At 39.9% G+C, this 21605-nt stretch overlaps 1 protein-coding gene across 3 annotated transcripts in view; it reads right to left on the bottom strand.

Moving 5' to 3' along the window:
- Window positions 1-21605, bottom strand: part of LOC309705290 (microtubule-associated serine/threonine-protein kinase 1-like) — a 54431-nt gene that overhangs the window by 22620 nt on the left and 10206 nt on the right. For 2 of the 3 annotated variants that reach the window (XM_082531011.1, XM_082531010.1), the window contains exons 3-7: window positions 9405-9499; window positions 7682-7757; window positions 4747-4819; window positions 1683-1843; window positions 531-606 (exon numbers count right to left, since the gene is read on the bottom strand). In XM_082531011.1, the coding sequence (XP_082387137.1) occupies window positions 531-606; window positions 1683-1843; window positions 4747-4819; window positions 7682-7757; window positions 9405-9499 (481 nt within the window). Of the gene's footprint in view, window positions 1-530; window positions 607-1682; window positions 1844-4746; window positions 4820-7681; window positions 7758-9404; window positions 9500-18696; window positions 18849-21605 lie in introns of those variants that run through there. The other variant, XM_082531012.1, reaches the window with a different exon arrangement.

Raw genomic sequence — 21605 nt, forward strand, 5'->3', positions numbered from 1 at the left:
GTCTTTTTCTTTTTTTCATTTCACTTGTGTGAGAACAAGCCCAAAGAGCTTTTACCGCAGATGAACTCTAAACTATAATGCTCAATTTCCTATGGTTTGATTTTTATCACTGTCAAAGCTTTCAGCTTCTTTCCTTCTGATACCGACCTCACCGACCGGCTTTATTTCAGTGTTCATAACTGGAGCGGTATTTTTACATGCACTGAATAAACGTAATATTCACACTGACGGGGTGAATGGAGCTTGGCACGTTCTCATAATCTTGTTTGCTATGGTTTAGCAGCCCACATGGTTACGGTTCTTTCCCAGTTTCTTGGATGCAGGATATAAAACATTTGCATACACAGATCTCTGATAATGTTTAATCTCAAACTGCAGAGCTTTGACTGTTTTTAATTAGTAACTGAGCACCGAAAAGGCTCCAAAAGTTTACTATTGTGTGCATTTAAACAGAATATGATGTTATCGTGAAGGCTCTTTGCAAGTCTCTGTGTGTATGTTGTGTTAGTGTGTGTGTGTGCGTGTCTAACCTTTGGAAAACGCTCTTTGTACACGTGGTTCATCATGACTATCTCGTTATCGTAGCAGGAGGAGGAGCGTCCTGGGCTGCAGAGGGATACAGGGGAAAAAATTCAGCTTTTCCAAAGCAAGGGCTGAAAACTGTTATATAATGAGATCAATGCTATAATCGACATATCTGAAATACATTTAAAATAGGCTTCAAGACGCACTGTAAAATGAAAAAAACAGTAGATAGTTTTCAATAAAAGGGAGTGATTGGAACTAAAGTAATTATTCACACCAAAAGACAAAATTCAATCATAGTTTTCAAAATTATTTGTGTTGACTATACATGAAAAGTTAACTAAGACATTACTGACATTTTGTTTTTTTATAGAGGTGTTTTGCCCATAAACTGTTGGCATTTCAATACTCTAATACCTAATCAATACTAAAAGACAGTACTGGTTTATATACGTATTTACTTGATGACTTTACTGAGGTTTAATGTACTCGTACTTCCGTGTCATGCTGCTTTCTTTTTATGTATTTTGGATGCAAGTATTGTACTCTGAACTCCGTACTATTTATCTTAAAGTTTTGGATTATCAGGATTATTGGATTATTATAAATCCATTTAAAAGTACTTAAATCCCCAGCTCCAACAATAATGAGATCTACACGTTAATAAATCATAATTATCATCCGTTACTGTCATGTATCAAATTCTGAAAAGTGTAATTTGACACAGAAGTACTTTTACTTACTTTATTTACTTTGAGTATATTGTGATTATATAACCTATGCATTATTAATCTACTCCAGTAGGATTATCATTTGTATACTTCATCCAAAAAGCTTAATTTTTTTAAACTATCCAACAAAAGATCACTTTTTACATAAAAATTATAACAGGTCATGAGCCTAAAACTGATGTTTTCTGCATGGATTTTATGTCCAATTAAAAATATTCTGACTTGTGATCCTATATAAGCTAAAATATTTTTTTATTGGTTAAAGGCCTCTTTAACGATAAAAACAAAGATGTTACATAAAAGCAGTAAGATCAACCACTGGTGACCCGGCAAATCTGCTTTTAAGTAGTGCCTCTGAAAAGAGGACAGTGCGCTGGGCAGCAGACGCTGCTGTTTAATTTCATGAGCGCCGCTGCTGTGTCTAACCTGAGGCTGCGGGAGCGAGGGCGCATGTGGGGAGAGCAGCGGCCCCCATCGTCATCCATGATGCTCTCTGTGCTGCCAAAGTGCTTGGATAAGAAGTGGAGCTCATCCATGGTGGGCTGGAAGGGCAGCTGGTGCAGTCGCTCCTGAGAAGAGCTGGAGGACTGGAAGAGGGAGAAGAGGAAGGGAGCCAAGAGGGTGGAGGAGGAAGAGGAAGCAGACGGTGAAGGGGAGAGAATTAAGATGATGGAGGAGGGGGGTGGGATGGCAGATGAGAAAGGGAAGTAGGCGTTGGAAGGATCAAACAGAGAAAGTGCCAGAAAATTAACGACAAAACTCCACCAAATGACGTCCAGCAACTGCAGAAGATAACGATCTGAAAGCTAAATTATTAAAGTGTTTGACAGTCTACAGCTGTTATTCCTCATGGATCCAGACAGTGTGACGACAAACCAGGAACTGAAAGATAATGACGCCTCAGGGCCAGACCTTAAATCCATCTGTCAGTAAAACTTTGTCTCCTATTTCCTTTGCCTCAAACAGGGACAATGAGACCTAGACCGCCTCCTCTTACATTTCTAAGTGAAAAGAGTGAAGTAAGGATGCAGATTCCTCCCTTTGTTTATTTTATGTGTGGATGTCAAGATTTTTTCCTCTATCTTGGTAGAGTTGCATATTATTTTCCCAGAGAGCATCTGCTGAACTGATCCAGCTGTTACTTATATTTCTGTTCAAGTGTGTGTCTTTTTGGCTACAGTCTGATGAGCACAAACTGGGTCTTCTTCTCTCCTTGTTCACTGGTTTTTCCAAGTATACGGGGAATTCTTGGAAAATGGTTAGGAATACACCTTTGGGGCCCAAAATTTTAAATTCTTGCAAACAAGATGAAATAGAGCATCATGATCAGTGTGATCTTTCCACAAAGCTATAATCTGGTAACGCTGTCGGCAAGAAAATGACTCCATTCAGTATTTATGAATTTGTGGTATGATGTGAGAGAATTACTTTAAATAGAGCAGAGACTGAGGGGCCAGCTCAGTGTGATTCGTAACATTCACAGCCTTTTGTTTAATGTACTATTGTTGTGTTTCTATTCATAGTATCTGGCTTATTTTGGTCTCTGATTAAATTAGCATGGAACCGCATGTGCTCTATCTCGTGTAGACGTCTCTTCACTACACCACGTGTCTCATCGCTCTCGTCCCAACCGGCTTGGCGATCGTCACTTTCCCCTCTTGCTCTCTTCCCTTCATCCATCTAAGCCTCTATCCACAGCCAGATGGAGAGAACAACCAGGCCCCTGATATCACTGTTATGCAACACGTCATGCTGAAGGACAGGCAGGGGAAGAAGTAGAAGTGACGAGCTGGAGATGGATACATTTTAATTGTTATCTTAAAGTGAAAATGTATATTCAGCTAATACAAACTGGCTTTCATAGATATATCTAACATGCTACATGGGGAAAGTTCTGGTATGCTGAAAGGGTCGATAATCATTATAATTATGGTTAATCATCATATAGCTGTGGGGACAGGTCTGATCAATAAGCCCACCCCTCAAGTAATTTAGAAGGAATACAAATTTTGCATTGCTATAATAAGGAACCATAAGGATCTTTCCAAAATAATCATCAGTAAATGTCATCATAAAGAGTGCATCTAAAAGTATCCCCTATAATAACTAGTATTGGTTCTATAATTCCCTGCACTGCTGTTCTGCTAGCTGTCTGTCCAGATGGTGTTGCGCTATCCTAACAAGACTTATTACTTGATTTTTTTCAGACACGTGACCACTAACTGTGTGACGATAACTTGTCTTTTTGACGTGTGACAATCACGGTGACAGTGTAGTAGTAAATAGGCCTGGAGACCGGTCCATCTCATCTGGCAATCACCGGTCATGAGAGAGAAGCGCACGTTCCCTAGACTTGGCAAAGGTTGGCAAAACCGAATCCTTGTGATTGCTTTGGTGTTTGGCATATTTACATAGTTTAAATGGAAGTGACGCCGGCCAGCTACTTTCCATAAAAATTGCAACTCAAACCCTTCAAATTAAAAGCGCAACTTTTAAATTGAAGATAGGAAACACTTCCAACTAACTGAGAAGGACACATTTTTCACAAGCAATCGATTGCTGAATCACCTCCAGTACGGTGAACAACTCAATATGCACATGACGTGAGAAACCTCAGTAGACTAATTATATCAAAGACTGTATTGCTTTCTATTTGACTTGAATAAAATGTATCAAAATGTAAAATCCAAAGCAGGAACATATACCAATGTCTTGCTTTGCCTAAAATAAGGACCTGTCACAGTGCCCATAAGCTTTTCAAGGACAGGACAGCATTGTTGGTACTTGAAGTCTGAATTGCCAGAAAAAGACGTCCATGTATCATTTCACACCAGAACTAATTTCATAGAGGGAAAACAAACAGATTTGGTATAAACAGACTAATCAGTGCTAATCAACCCATTAATTATTAGCTACTTATAAGTTATATCAAAAGTTTATTAGCTACACAGTAACCCAGCAGCCAACAATTTACATTTAAGCTAATGCTTTTGGGGTTACAACCAAATTGTGATGTAAAAGGAACCTTCAAAGATAATGTTGGTACTCTTCATGTTCCAAATACTTAGAAATAAGTTATCAAATGAATTTTATTTAACGCTATATAATGGGGCATATTTACAGAGTTTTTCATACAGTAGACTAGGAGTGCAAATTGCTTCAGCGATGTTTTACTTGGAGTTTCGTGACCTTAGTTTTATAGTGAAGCTATATGACTTCTTATGGATATCCAATACTTTTGACTGTTTTACATTCTAAATTATCGTGACTCGTGCTGAGAGGCAACGTCCTGCAAATATTGCTCCTCGTCTACGCTTTAAATTCGACTATGTTGGTTTTAACTAGTGTATTTTTTGACTGGCAACTGAAAGGATTGCTTAAATTAAGTTGTTCGCATACGCATAACTGCAAAAATACGCTCTAGCATAGCTGCTCCCCTACACACACGTTTATGATCAATACAGTGAAAAAGTGGTGATGTATATTTTACCGTGGAGCTGGGAGTGTTGGTACCATATCCAGAAGAGGGCAACGACGCTAAAGACCATCGTCGTCCATCGGCCCTACAGAATGGCAAACACAAATTGCACTTCATTTAATACCCACTGCACTGTAGTGCTATAAAATCAATATCACATAAGCTTCTCTGTTGTTTATTATTGATTTGACAAAAATCAAGATAATGAACCTGAAAGCCCAGCTAACCTAATTTCATTAACTACAAAGAGAAGTTTTAATTCAGCTGAAGAAAATCATGTTCTAGTGAGTTGCATTGTGACTCTGTAACTCAGATTCACAGTGAGAGGCAGGCAGACAGATCTGATAAATAAGGACAGAGGCTTTATAGGAGCCTCGACTTCCAACATGAGAGAGAGACGGAAGTAAATAACAGCCTAATTGGCCGCCTACATACATCTCTGCTGTTTGAACACGAGAGTGTGGATGGAGCCTCGTTGTTTTTAATACATACATACTATTACCTGATCATTATTCATAAACACAGCTGTAGTCACTCTAGCTTCTCTTAAACACACCTTTCAAGCTTCAGCAGAGTCTCATCATTGCTGCCTTTTCATACTTGTATGGATTTCAAAATTCTCCTTTAAAGTTCTTTTGTGTTTAGGAAGTTAGCTAGTTAATGGCCAGTGCAATAATAACGATGTATAAAGCACACAAAAAGGAAACACAGTGGATGACGTGAGGCGTTGTATTTAGTGTAAGGTAAATAAGGATTGTTTTGACCTATGAATAATAAAAAGCTATTCAAGTAGGGTGTAAGAAGGAAAATATGCAACTGGAAATGAGCGTGACAGCTCCCCTTTATGAAAAGATAAAAGTGGCTGATTGTCTATGGTATGAGCACCTGCTGTTTAAAGTTGTGGAAACGAAGCAAACCCTGAGAGCGAGCTCAAGCACTTAACTCGTGTCTGCCTGTAGCATAAATGCAGCCATAAAAAGTGCATCTTGTAAATGCTGCACCTAAATCCCAGCTACACCCCCTGTCTGCATCGATCCCCGAGTTATTATAGTTTCATATTTTCTACTTTTATTTCATTTCTTTTTGTTCTGTATTCAGTTAAGTTTGAGTTAGCGTCCAGAGTGGGTTAGCTCGCTTCGGTTTAGGTTTTTTGAAAATGTCCAAGATCTAGGAACGTTAGTGCAGACGTCCAAAGTCGGAATAAATACATCCATCAAAGCCTCATCAGGCAAGCTGTATTTACATATTTTTAGCAAATTAACAAATACTAAAACTAAGGATACTTTTTAATATTTTAGTTATTATTTTAGTTTAGTTAGTTCTTCAAGTCTTCGGCTTCCTCCCACAGTCCAAATACATGCAGTTAGTGGGGACAGGTTAATTGATCAATCTAAATTGCCCATTGCCCATAGTGAATTTGAGTGCAAATGGTTGTCTGGTGAACCAGTCCAGGGTGTACCCCGCCTCTCGCCCTATCACTGCTGGGATAGGCTCCAGCTCCCCCCGCGACCCTGGATGGATGGATAGTTCTCCAAGTTCATAAAATAGTTAGCTAGTTTATATTTTTTCAAAAGTCACATTTTTATTTTAATTTCAGCTAACTACATTTTCCCCCATAACTAGTGTTAGTTTTTAGTGAAGTTTTAGTTAGCTATAATAACCTGGACTGTCCACCATGGGGCCTGACAGCCTGTAGCTGCTCTACTCCAAGACTTTGAAATACCTGATCTCAGGACCATAAACTCTCCTTCTATTTTTAAATCACATTTCAAAACCCATCTTCACATTCAGACTTCACACCCTTCATTATAACATAATTAAACAGCATTGTAGCCCATTGTTATCCTGATCAGTTTTAATCTGTGTTTTTGTTTGTTTCTTGTGTATGCAAGTTTAAATTACTGCACCAATATGAGGCGACATTGAGGGACTCGAAAGGGGCCTATAAATAAAATGTAGTATTATTATTATTGTCACTTCCCACTCTGGGACAACTCACAGCTCACAGGTTTAATAGTTCACTCAGTGCACTACAATACATAGTTAGCATTTTGATATTAAATATTTATACATATTACCAGATAATACTTACAACCATAGAATACATCTAACGCTTTTCACACAATGCAGATTAGAGAGCTACAGTTGAAGACATATTTTCAAAATTAACAACTATTTTTGAAGCTTATGGCAAAAACAAATTACCACAAAAAGCAGTATCAAATTACAGACTGTAGTGAACATGATCCACTTAAAGTATTTTTCTGTAGGACGATGTGATTCGTGACTAAAAGCATGCAGACATTTGAGCATTAAAATGAAACGTGATGCCTTGAATCTGCTTCTAATCCTCTTATAACCTGCCATAAGATTTCTGAATGTGACTACATGGATGCAGCCGTTGTTTCATGGCTCAAGGCCAAACAACTTATTTTCTGGACCTGCGCCTCCCGAGAAAAAAAGGGCCTTCTTCTCTAAACTGTTGTGTTTGAAGTGAACTAGTGTTTATAATATTGTTACACGCTGTCTTTAGCCTAAAGACAAAAGCAACCACGTGAAGGCCTAAATCTAAAATCTATTAACATGAACAGATGTAGATGTGTGACACAGGCAACAAGCGTGACTAAACAGAGAGGAGCTGTGAATGTAATGGCCTGGCCCTGTCATACATGAGTCACCCTGTTACGCTGTGAGAACCTGCGAGTGCAGCGAGAGGCTCTCCAGAATGTGTGAGATCTCTCTCAACAACACATCTGCACCTCTTGTTCCACTGGAGCTCACACCTGCTCGCTGTCTCTCCCCTCTGTGACCTTTGCCTCACACCGACTCTTCTTATCTGTCTCTATCTCACTTTCTATCCCTCTCACACCTCTTGTGCAAATATGGCCGAGAGTAAACAGGTGCAATCACAGTCAGTGTGTAGTCTGCAGTGCCGGGAAGCAGTCACCTTCTGGAGGAGGCGAATGAGAAGTGGGCTGGGTTGCTGGGAGAGAAGTTTCGTGGGCTGTCCAGTGGGCTGCTTCCTGGTGGGACAACAAGACATGCATTGAGAATGAGACACAAAAGAACGGCACGAGTGTAGGAGAAGGTCAAAGTGGTAGTATGTCATGCCACTGTGCCTTTTATCCTGTGGCCAAGTCCCAACAGGAAATCCAGTGACGTGCTGTGAGGTGCAGACGCAGAGCTGTCTCCCACTGCTCCTTTAGTTCAATATCACAGCATAACTACTCATAATAAGTAGGCAACGCTTTTAGGAGTAAACCGATTTAAAACTTAATGTAAACTAAGATTTTTTTCTTAAACCTAAGGGCCTATCTTTGATCTTTAGTGAAACTCGACAGGGAACAAATGCGAGTTACATATATATCCAAATTTCAAAAATATTTCAGACAAAAACAGAATCAACCTCATATGGGAGCTGTGTTTTCACATTCAGCTCAGTAAACTTTGAGATCATTGTTGGAAATATACTGCTTTTTGTTGTTTTCTTGCTATGATGACGTGTTTAGTTTGCCATGAAGACGGAAAACATAAGGAAACAACTCGTCTAGAGAATTAAATGTGTAACTTCTTTACACTGACACCAAGTGGAAGTTAATTGATCTGAGACACTGAAGATCAAAATGGTACGTTGGCCCTGAGAGGCCAAACGGACTGCAACTTAAGAAAACACCAACAATAAGAAAAACGCTGCAAAAGCACACAAAACACAACAGAAATAGGAAAAAAGAAAACACAGGATGTGTTAGCCTAACTATTAGCCTAAAAAATCCGTCATCAGTATTATATGAATCATGATAAAACACATCTAGCTTGTTTTGGGTTCCTGCAACTGGTCTGTCGGGTTATTGTCTCCCCAGAAACACTTCCCTAGTGCCTTTGGAAATCTGTTTTTTCCTATTTCCGTTGTGTTTTATGTGCTTTTGAAGCGTTTTTCTTATTGTTGGTGTTTTCTTAAGTTGCAGTCCGTTTGGCCTCTCAGGGCCACCGTAAAATGGGCTTGATTTCACCCTCCATGTAAAATTACCATGACAACTTCAAAGGCTAATCATTTCACCTATTGACTGTATATAAAAAGTAGACATAAGCTCAGTGACATCAACATTAATTTATAAAATCGAGTTTTGATGTCTGAACATTACCAGTTTTGGCCTTCATATCTGTCTGTTTGTTTTTTTAAAGTAAATTTAGATGACACGGATGAGTGATAAAATTATGAGCTAATGCTAGCAAGCTTAGTTAGCAAGATGCATAAATTAAATGGGAGTAGCATGCAGACACAAAAACAATAATTATTTCTTCGTTTTAAACCACAAACAGTAGCAGGAATTATTCATTCTTATTTCTTCTGTAAAGCTGGACATGTTAACACAGAAGACTTTGACAACTGACTTGCTTTTGGCGCTGGCCTTAAGTGGACTTTATATTAAGCTAAGCTATCCTGTTACTAGCTCTAACTTAATTTTAACCATACAGACATGAGAGAGGGATCGATCTTCTAACTCTCTGCAGTGAAGTGAAAAAGAATAAAACTAAGAAACTGTAAACACATGATGAACCAGTAGAATAACCCTTTTTTGAGAGGTCGGAATATCTTCACCTATATTTTTGATCAAAATCAATTAAAATCAAGCTCACAGGGGAGGCGTTAGGGCTTTTGTTGTACATACCGAGGTGTCCAGGGAGGGGCAGAGGGGAGTGAGGCCGAGGGAGCGTGGGGGACGTGGTCGTCAGGATCAGACTTTTTCTGTTGCTTGTACGACAGCTGTTGAGAAAAAGAAGATGTAAATGTACTCACATCCACATTACCACAACAGAGTTGTGACTAAGCACTGTGTCTGTGCATAAATATATGCATGCACAGCTGTAAGTGTGGATGGAAGAGAGGCGGACACGTGAAGCAGCTCACTGCAGGGGCGCGACGGCGATACAGAGAATTCAATTTCCTCAGCCATCCATCCCTGTCTGCCTCCCCTCAGCTAAGATAAGAAAGGAGGAGAGAGAGAGAGGGAGGGATTGCCAAAGTTGGAAGAGAGAGAGAGAGAGAGAGAGAGGCAACAAGCAGGATAAGAAGAGAGGATTTAGGTGATATTTCTAAAAAAAAAATTTTTTTAAACTGGAGAGAGAAATACTGCAAAAATGTCCACTTTTATGACCTCAGTTTACTACGGGTCTCTTAATAGCAGTCACTACCACACTGACTCATTTCAAACCTGCCTGTGGGTTCCTCATGTCACACATGATATCATTATCTCTAACTCTGCCATTAGGCAGTAAACAGAGCAAGTTGTTTGCTTTCACTAGATCCACTTACTTTGTCACAATCACACCGGAGCAGAGTAATTTAATTTTGACAAACACAAACCAAACAAACAAAAAAAAAAGCAATGTGCTTTTCAAGGTGGCATGAGCATGGGGCATGAATAAATGCAAATAAATACAACTGGGAATAAAACGCAAGCAGCACCATCTCATCTCTGCTGCTGCCAGATAAAGAGGAGAGCTGGTCTCCCCTCTCTTCCCTTTCAGCCCGCTGTCACATGGGGTCACATGTGAGGAGGAGAGGTGTCGCCTCTTCTCCCTCTCTCTCTCTCTCTCTCTCTCACACACACACACATATATATGCAGATATAAGTGTGATATAAATATATAAAGCAAAAACAGCACCTTAATAAAGCAGCATTAGCAGGGTCACAGACTCAGAATGACTTTAGAATTTTTCCAGTTTTCATTATTGATGAAATCATTCATTGCAGTTTGTTTATTTATAAACATAAATGTCAGAATGAGGTCACACATGACTGTGACAGTATCTTTTCTGGTCACAACACTTAGTGATCGATTTCCATCCATGCATCCATCCAACTTCCATCTTTTCTGATTTGCTGGGTTATATGAATAGTACACTCAAGATGGAGAACCAGAGGGCCTTAATTCAGCCCTAATCTCCCCAAAATAAATGTAAAGTTGAACCACTATATTTGTACAAAAATCAGACCCATGATTCGTTTCAGTTGCATTAATGTCACTGACAATAAAGTGATACTGTAGTGTGGCACGATAGTTATTATTATCCTTGCTGTATAGGTTGGTCCAAACCTATTACTTACTGTAATAGATAACCATAGGTATACAATAGGTAACAGGAAGGTTCCAGCACTTTCTGTGAGTCTATGCAAGAGGAAGCTTTAACATCTGCACAACCAACCCAAAAAACACACTATGTGAAAGCCCTCCAAACCCTAGGAATATTATCACCCAACCATACTGAATGATTAAATAAAATAGAAGCTTTATCTTTGCTAATGTGTTTATGAATACAAATTACAATCGTATTTATTTTGGTACACAACTTTATGGAGGCAGTGCATGCAGTGGGAGGAGGTCTGGGCTAATTTTATAGAAAATCCAATCTCACTTATGTTATATGGCCAATGAACGACCATTCATTTCATCCACAATAAACTTGGTGTGTGTACTGCTGGGAAACCTGAGTGATTGGAGTGTCAGGTTTAAGGTCATTTGGATGAAGGGCAGGCTCATTTTGCTAGCAGATAGCAGACTGATATAAATCTAAAAAGCTGCCTTGATTTGAACTCATAAATTTCCATCTACTGTCAAGCTGTCAAGTGACAGTTTTCAGTGTTGGACTTTTATGTAAAGCCAAGCCTAACCTGCGCAGAATTAACGATAAGGAGCTGTGACTGCATGTTTGTCCATTCCTGGTGACACTCTCCACATTCCTAAGTGGATCTGCTGACATCAGGCATCCTTCCACTGCTACAGTGACTTTGCAGAATACATTATTTGCTCATCTTGAATAAACATATTTATATTCATTCAGTTTAGTTAAGTCTGATGGTGACTCTGCGATATGTCTCTGTAGAGTAATGTAAAAGGCTCACATTTCTGAGCAAGCTCCATCTTATCTCACCTATCTGTTTTCATTACCTGAATGCTGATCGATCAGCTGTGTAAGTAGCTTCTCGGATATTGATCACATATGCCAATAGACTGAATTGATAACCGCTATTTTGCCATTTCACACTTTCTAACCTGGACTGATTGTATCTCGATAATCACATTAAAGCTCTCGCTGTGACACACACCGTGACCTTGAGCTGATCCCAGCAAGGGACCATCTCAGCGAGTGCATGCATGTATTTTAAGTCAAACCCAGTGTATGATTACAGTTTCAGGCTTTCATTAAGATGATTGCTACAAGATTAATATAAAGACAAACTCGGCAGCAGGACTGCACATGGTTAATGAATTCTCAGTGCTGCAGGAAATCAATGGAGGCTGGGTGTAAACACACAGCACTTGGCCTTGAGCTTCTTCTGGTAGAGTTCATGAAATAAATGCTTTAAGCATGCAGAACCTTATTTAATACACATCCAGCGATTCTGTTTTGTGGCATTGCTTATGCAGAAAACAGAGGCTTTTTTTCCCATTCCTGGATGGTCAATCAGGATCAAAGAGGGGTGGGAGGAAAGGGTGAGGTGCACTCCAATACACTTAGCAAATATGGGCTGCACTAGCCAGTGGCTCAAGAGAGGGTGGAGGGGAGGGGGTGGTTAAGGAATGGATGCTGCAGCAAGAAAGGAGATGCACAGAGCGAGAGAGAGAGAGATGGAGGGGCTAGCTGGAACAAGCATGACATTAAAGTAAAATAAGGGAAAGGGAACGCCTCGGGAAACGAGTTGACTGCAAATTCAATAGAAGAAAAACAAGAGTTAGATGCAGGGAGGGTTGAAAGGGCTCACAGGGGTGCTCATTACCCACACACATGGTAGATATGACCCAGTTTTTTTAAACCATTTTACACACACACATACACAGTCTACATATATTCGTAGCATGAACAGAGCACGTGAGGAACATTGTGAGCAGATCATACAGAATAGAGTGTGACAAAACCAAACAAACAAACACTCGCTATCCACCGCTGCTTCATATTGATGAAACCACACCATTCGCAAGAGATTCTACAAATGTTAAATAGAAGCAGATCTGAGGCGCTGGTGAAGAAGAAGACAGTCCAGAAAAGTCAGGATTTAAGTGGTAGAGGAATGTATTGCTGATGAAGCGCTAGGGAGAGCTAACCTTTAGAGCATTAGGAGGTAAATAATGAAGGGATGATTCAGAGAAAAGGAGGAAATGGGATGATGACATTTTATTTTTCTTTATGAACCATTTAATGGCTTAAGACAAATGAAGATTCAGATTTCTGTTACTAAGTTACTGAGGTTGTAGCTTTATAACTCTAGAGGGAATGTGGTGGAGAGGAGGGAGTCATGGTCACATGATGGGTTGTTGCTACGCAGCCTGCAGCAGAGAGATATAAGATAAGACCAAGTCGGGACCACAGAGAGGAAGAAGAAAAGGGGGGGAAAAGCCACTGAAGTTCACTGCTTTATGGTGAAGGGAGGGAGAGTGAAATAAGAGTCTGGGCAAACAAAGAAGTAAGCTGTAAAAGGAAATTAAGCAATAGGGACTTAGTAATAAAAGTGGCCTTCCTAAAATGGTTGGAATGAAAATGATGAAACAGAAAGAGCTCTGTAACTTTTTCCGCAGCACTATGAGGTGGGGGATAACTCAGGGAAGAGAACCACAACCTCACCACAAAAATATAAAGTAAATGTAAAAAATGAATAAAAATGTCATACATACAACCAAACCATATGTAACCGGTGTGTTTCTGCATTGTGTCTGACAAAGAAAGGTAAAAGAAAGAAAGACCTCCAAGTAAATAACTAGCTCACTCCAGCTCCTCTCCCACAGGGGAATTGTAGAAAAGGGCTGCATTTATTTTTACATTAAACATGAAGTACGAACTTACATGGAAGATATTTGACATAAGATTAAAAAAAACTCAGACATACCTGACAAAGAAAGGTAAAAGAAAGAAAGACCTCCAAGTAAATAATTTGCTCGCTCCAGCTCCTCTGACCAAATACAAACAGTGGGGGAGAGGATTAGCTCAACCCACCACAACTCCCAAGCTAGCCAGAATTATATATTCATGCTAGCATTAATGGCGCCTACACATTTCTAACATCTAACAAAAACAGGCACAATGATGACAATAATTGAACTAAAGACACACAATCAGAAATATCATGGTGGCTAAATATACATTATATGTGTGTTGTACAGTGTCTGGAAAGAAATGACACCAACCTCTTCCACAGGGGAATTGTAGAAAAGGGTAGAGACCAAAAGGGTACACTGTATTTATAGGGTTGCACCAAAGAAGAAGAAGAACAATGATGAGGGGCTCCAACTGATAAAGAACATAACTACAGGCTTGAAGGTCCTAAAAATCAGGTATAAACTGGAAAATAAAATTTGTGTAATTATAACAATATGTAATTTATGGCCGGGTTACACATACAAGCAAATATAAAATGATTACAACATCTGGGAGGTGATCTCTCTATCGAAATACAAAATCTCACTGAGTAACTCTTAAAGCTTCTTTGTCTGGCTGCTGCTAACAAATGATTCGTGATAAATGACTCGGCTGAATCTGTGCCAAAGGAGGGTGAAACAGCAGGTTTTTGGTCTTCAAAGCTAATCTACAGAGAGCCGCTTCACTCCCTATTAATGCTGCTTTACAGCTACAGTGCACTTCTCTCATCACTAAACAGCTAATATTTCATATATCATGTATAATATATCATCTGCTTCCAGACAAGAGAAGCCAAAAGTAGACACAAAAAGCACAAAATTCATACCAGTGCTCTGAACGAATTTTAACCAGATAAACATAGTTTTGTGACAGGGTAATCTATTTTCCCCATAAAACTAGCCTTCTGCTGATGCATGTCAGCCTATAAAACAAGCAGCTTGTTATGGTGACTCAAAGCGATTGTTCTCATATCGCTTATGTCAATCCTGACTGGTCCGTCTTTATAGAAAGGCATTTTTCTACATTTAAAGCAGCATAAAAAACCTTAAAATCAAACTATATCTACTATTTCAATCCAACATGTCCCTCATATGTTTATGGCCTGAGTAAATAATAAAGTCTTAGACAGAAAAATCAAACACTGTAGAGGAGGGCATGCTTTAAACTGGAGCTCCCTTGTGTCTGACTTACTGCTACTATGTGAGCGTGCATTTACAGCCACCCTTGCATGTAATGTCTGTTTAAAGAAAATGAATAATGGAAACAGTCAAAACACTTAACTCAAGGCTTCAAACTTCACTAACCAAGCTACGAAACAGGAAACTGAGATTGTGAATCCTCCCCTATTTAGACAGTGACTGAGATCCTGCCTGTGTTAGAGCAGATACACATACAGTTAAATCCAGTCCTTATAATTTATGTTCTTTTGTTAATTGCTATGGAAAAGTTGTAAGACATTCTATGACTTTATATAGTTACTAAATTATGACTGGAAAACCACCATTGGGTCCAAGGGGACTCGTGAAAATCAGACAGAAGAAGGAAAATTCCCACAACAAGGAGCTAGGAAATTGGTATTAAGTTACCATTAATCGTGATTCATTTAGCTGAGTAAGCAATTAATCCTATTATCTCTGCAGTAAGATTAGGGTATGACATCAGGCTTTATTAAATACAGTAGATAGAGTGGGTTTTGTGCAGGATATGGACAGAGTGTATTGATCGTTTTCCTCCATCTAAACTGTAAGTAGGTAGGTCTGGCAGTATTGTCAATTTGGCCACATGACCAGCAGTAAAAAGGCAAGGACAGACAGTAAAATGGTCATGGAGACAGCCTGGGGCAAAACACTGTCCTCACGCGGCTCCATCAAATCTCCACTCAGCTACACCAAGCATTGTGCTAAATGTCAAAAGCACTGCCTCATTGAATGCACCATGGCCAAGAGAAAAGTCAAACAGACACCATCATTCTTATTTTTCCTTTTTTTTTCCATTTCCGGTTTTCCTCGGCTCTCCGGGGTCCCAAAGCTCCCTGAGAGGAATTCAAAGCCCATCAGCAAGGATGAAACACTCTTATATATATATATTTTGTTTTGTTTACTCTAACAGGTTCAAATCTTTTCTTGTCAGTCTGCAGTAGTACAGAGCAGCAGACAGGAGCAGGATCTATCAAGCAAGATTTCTGTAAGAGGAGCCCTGAGAGGGAGACAGTGGAGGAGGAAGAGGATCAAAGGCTGTAAGAGTCCCATTACTCTAACACTAAAGGAAAGAGTGCCCTTCACTGAAAGCAGGGCTTAATAGGAGATATACTTGTATGAGCTTGTAGGTATTGAACTTTAGGTTCCTCTTGGGGGTAAACTGCATCACTTAGTAGGACGCACGCTACAGTCAGACCCAGGTGCCTCAGCCTCCCACGGACCTCCTTTGGTTTGCACATAATTGGTTAAGTGACGCGTAATGGTTTATTTAGTTACAGAGGAGACGTGTTTATGAGGAGAAGATGGGGGTATAGCTGGCAGCATGGTGGTGTGTGGAGAGGACACAATATGTGTGTGTCTCAAAGCTGTGTAATGTGGACGCACATGCACCGGGTGTGATTATGTCTTTCTGTTTGTGAGAGCACCTGAGCCACAGCACCCGAGGTAAACATGCACAACACTCACCAATTACTGCACATCGTCTCCACTCACTTCTCTCTGACCTCTAGCGCCTGATGCCTGTAACACTGGGTCTTGCTACACTACATATGTCAGGACAGTAATAAAAGTAATGGAGACCTTTTATATGAGAATACTTCAAACCGTAGATTCTTCATCTTTGGGGGCAGGAAAAGAAATTTTACAGAAACCTTGAGAGATCTGCTATGTCTGCATATGGCAGTTATATTATGGTTGGACATTTCCCATGTGGGGAAGGGGTTTAGCTGTAGAGAAAGCATCCTGACTCCTGACATCCTAAAAATCACCCACTTAACCTATGTTCCCAAAACGCTGTGTCTAGCAGTCAAATGTTACGGGCACTATTACCATCACTGAGTAGAGAGAACAATACATTGTTACAATTCATGCACTGCACAAGTAAGTATACATAAGTGTACTACATAAAAAGAATATAAATCGACTATCACACCACACCGCTTTACATTACAGGGCCTTTATCATCACACAAAGAAGTCAGGTCCCCTAATGCAACCAACACATATTCTCACGTCCCCATGACATGAGAACAACACATGCACATAAACTTTGTTTATTATTATTTAAGATGTGTCAGAAAGTAAGCACGGGCCAAAATGTCCTCACTTTCCAAAAATGTCCCCACTTCCAAGGTCTAAAATGCAGGTCCCCACAAATTCAGCCATTCAAGTACACTTATACACACGTGAATAAAGAAAAACCAAAATTTCAATCTGAAGAAACTGTTTTTTCCTTACTTAACATGCCCCATGTACGACCAGAATAAGTGCATGACAGGGAGATGAAAAAGAAATAAAGAGCGAGTGAGAGAGGACAGTCAAAGCTAGTATGAATCTCTAACGCGCTCACGTAACCTTAGTGAGCTGGTCCCTAATGGACGAGCAGACACAGATATCACCCCAGGGCCCTGCATGCTATCTCAGTCTCTCCCCCTTTCACCTCTTGCACAACCTCTTTCTTTTTCAACTTCCATCACTTTCCTTGTCTTAATCACCCAATGCCTTTCTTCCGTCTTTGCTGACTGGGATTTTCTTTCCGTATCTCGTTGCTTTAGTCCCTCAGAAATATGTTTTTAAGGGAAGTGTTTAAAAGTGTCGTGTTCCGATCATTCTTCACTAACTAAATCCACGCGCTAGGCTTCAGTATCACTGCAGGAGTGTGGCAGATACTAAAATGGCGAGACTTTGGCATATTCCCATCTGTCTGCCTGTGCGTCTGGGCTCAGGTGGGCCATAGCAAGAGTCTATTCTCTTCTGTAATAGAAGCTATTTTAATCCCTGATCAGGAATGGAGAATAAAATCACTAAGCGAGTCAGTATGACCTCCACTGCTGCTGTTACTAAAGAGAAAACCCCCAGTGCCCAAATGTCACCTCACTTTGTCAGGTTGTTGACAATGGAGTGATTAAAAGTATCTATTAAGCACGAGTTGTATTATGGGCTCAGACTATTAATTCAGAAAATGTGATAATGACATTATTCTTTATAGTTGCACTTTTCAGCTGCTGTGTTTCACAATATAATTGCAGCTGAAATGAAAGTAAAAACGCCTGACAGGAAGTCAATATCTTACAAAGAACACTTTCCCCAAATAACCAACCCAGTCATCCAAGTCCAGAGAAATACCTCAGCATCGGTGAATCACAGTCTATAAAAATCCATTTTAAACGTAGGGTTCTGCTTGACTCATTTTTGGCTCATATAATTATTGACTGATTACTTCAAATGTGAATCGGTCTACTTGCTGTGCTTCTAGAAATGTCACTGTGATGAGTCACTGATGCAACTTTTCAACTTATCTTTTGCCAGGGTCTAAATCTTTAGTGAGGGCCTTATATACAATATATATGTCAAGATGTCAAGAGTCAGGATTCTTACTAACTTTTCATTTTCAGTAGATCCGTGATGCTTTGGCCATCCCCAACAAGAAGACAGATGCATTATTATTTTTTAATAATAATATTTCACTACTAGCTTTTCCTCAAAAGGCACAGATAAAAAAGTGAACGCATGTGTCAGGTCTCCGCTGAAGCAGCTGGATCGTTTTAGATGGTTCAGCATTAAATTAATTGGACTGATTATCACTTTAACAGCAAACCATAAAAGCATCTCATGCAACTTTTAATTTTTACATTGCCTCTAATGGCAACATTTTATAAACTGAACTCCATGCAGGCTACCTTCAGTAAGAGCAGTTTTTAAATCAGAGTAGAGGTTATCTGTATACTGCAGAAACTGTAGGAAAGAGGAAAAAGGACAGAGGATCAGGAGATTAAACAGATAGCCGGTCCTACCACACCCTACATCACAGAAACTGAATCGTCTCTGCTCTGTCTCGAGCCTCTCGGTGTACCTTTTAGTGCGTCGGAACATATTGCTTGTATTTCGGTGTAGTTGAAAGCTGGGCGATGAGAAGTCAGAAAGCAGCAGGTCTCTGGCAAAATGCTATCGCAATGCAACGCATACTGTGGCTCCCACCACCTTTAGAGGTGCGCTGGTGTCTGTGTGTCTGGGCAAGTGTGCAAGAGAACCAAAGGAGAGAGAGAGGGAGAGAGAGAGGGAGCACAGCACAGAGGGAGGGATGCAGGGAGGAAGGGTGGGTCTCTCTTTTAGAAAGGAACAACAAAAGGCGGCAGGGGATTATGGGTCATTTTCTCAAGGCTGAGGTGCCATAGTACACAATGTGGTTTTATGAGTTACTTGTGCTTCTGTTTTGTGTTTTCCTCTGAAGTCGATGCGAAATTAAAAGCTTTAACTGCAGGCTGTTTATTCCATGAATGAAGGAAGGAGAGTACAGGCAGGTTAATTTATCTCAGCAGCGACTAAAGAAATGACCAAAGGACAAGGACATGTGGACAGTTACATAAGTAAAAAAACAATTTGAATGGGATCAAAAAGCGGAGCTAATGTTGATGTAGTATGCCAGACGTGCATACACACACACAAACTATCAATGGCTGTGTTTACCCATGAATGGTTGCAGTAGGCAGATTGAATTTGAAGCCAACTCCAGTGAGCTCATCTATAATACATAGTGGGTTGGTGGTGTCCTGCAGAGGCAAATGGGATGTGATGCAGAGGAGACAGTGACAGACTGAATTCAGATGGTAAAATAAGGGAGAGGAGGTGGAAAAGATGAGATGGTTGAAGAAAATGGTCTGGAAACAAACAGATCCCTGCCATCATTTCATGTGTGATTACCCATGGTGACTTGGGATGGCTTGAGTGTAGATGGGAGTGGGCACAAGAGACTGTTGACAGGTCAGTGCGACAATACATAAAAGATGATGTAACCACGGTGATAGCACCCACTGGTTTGTGGTTTCTCATTTTAAAGATTTATAGTTTTCTATTTCTCTTTGTTTTGGCTTTTAGTTAAAGCTAGCCTGCTAACTCATCAGCTAGTACAAACTTCAGTAAGACACACATAAAAATGCACAGGTGTGCTATACAGACACGAACACCTTCTAATTATTTATGTAATACAAAAAAATTACAAACCAGAATTTTATTCAGCAAAACCGAAACACAGACTTCTTGGACAGACTCTTGGCAAAAATGTGACCCACATCTGCAGTTTTCTATGAGCCACATATGGCCTTGACTGATGGTGTTGACTCAGCTTGAGTCTGGCTGCCGCAACTCAGCTGCCAGCTTACAATACGAGGGACAGATGTCAAGTATGTTGTGACATTTGGGCCAAATCTGCCCCACCCAGAACCTGCCTTGCTGTGTGTCAAGCATGACTCATGACTTTCTGGCTTGCCCACGTAAACATTCACCACAGGCCCAAATATGTCTGCTACTGGGAAAGCAAGCTATGTTATCTATCAGACACTTAAAATTAATCAAAAATACACTAAAAAGCACCAACAACACAAATACAGTTGGATGGTCCAGTGACTGATTGTGTTGTGTTTTGTGCTCTTGGTGTTTCTCTGTCTAAGTATGCTTTTACTGTATTGGCAGTGTGTGTTTGGGATCACTGTCATACTGAAAGATGAAGCTGTTGCCAATCAGACACTAATGGTACTGCATGTTGGATCATTTTTCATCACTTTTCTCCATTCAAAATTTCATCAGTTTTGAGAAGATCTTCCAACACAACTTACTGAAATGCAGCCCCAAACCATGACGGAGCCTCTATCATCCTGACTTCCTCTGTATATACTGACAATGATTTTAACCAAATGTGGATTCATCAGACCAGCTGTCACTGATTTTCCATCCAGTTGTTGTGTAATTTGCCAAATCTAAGCCCTTTCTTCCTATTTTCCTTTCTTAAAAATGGCTTTTGACAGCCATTCTACCTTTATACTAGGATCATTTCTGATGATGCTTCATTGAACAGAAGATGGATCAACTGAAGTATCTCTCCAGTCCTGTGCTAGATTTGTTCCTATTTCTTAAGGACATGACTTCCAGACACTATTCGTTTAGTTTTTTTGGCCTGTCACTTCTTTTCCACTCTATTTGTCCAGTTTCCTCAGATTTTTTTAAGGACACACTGCATCCCATGCTTGGATATGGAAAGTTCTTGGCTATTAGCATTTTGGGAACCAGCTTGCTGGTGCAGAAATACTATTTTATGCCTGCAGAGCTGTGTTATCTTCAGCATATTTTATATATTCAACTAAGAAAGAAATAGAAACAAATTATGTGCTTTTATGACAAGTTGTGACAAAATGGCTTTAAAATAGATTATCTGCTAAATTGTCTGTGATGTTTATTAGTGACTTAACAAACTTCTTCTAAAATCTCCTAAAAATGGTCAGATACAAGAACTGGACTGACAGTGTGTGAAAAAGAAGCCAATGAATCAAGAAAAACTTTGAACCTTCAAAAAGTGTGGAGACTACTCCACACTTCTCACAAGGAAAGGGTAGTCTGGACCTGTCACAGGCTGGGTCTCCGACCCAGCACTCTGAGTTTTCTTTGTATTTTTTGATATGTTATTAGTTTGTGTTATTTCCTATTTGCCTTTAGTTTAGGCAGTTATTGTTCCTGGGTTTTCTATGTTTTGGGGTTTTCTATTTATTTCATCACGTATTAGGTCTGTTAAGTTGTGTTGTCATTTCCTGTTTTATTCTGACAATGTCATGTGTTCTTTGTTCATTGTATTTAGCTTTCCTCTCCTGGTCCTGTCATTAGGTTTATGTCTGTCAGCTGTTTTCCCCCATGTGTCGCCACTTCCCCTGATCACCTCATGTCTGTATTTAAGCCTTTTGTTTTCTTCATGCCATTGTCAGTTCGTCTGTTTAT

This window comes from Aulonocara stuartgranti (assembly GCF_965226115.1).
Source record: "Aulonocara stuartgranti genome assembly, chromosome: 4".
In the NCBI taxonomy this organism is placed as follows: Eukaryota; Metazoa; Chordata; class Actinopteri; order Cichliformes; family Cichlidae; genus Aulonocara; species Aulonocara stuartgranti.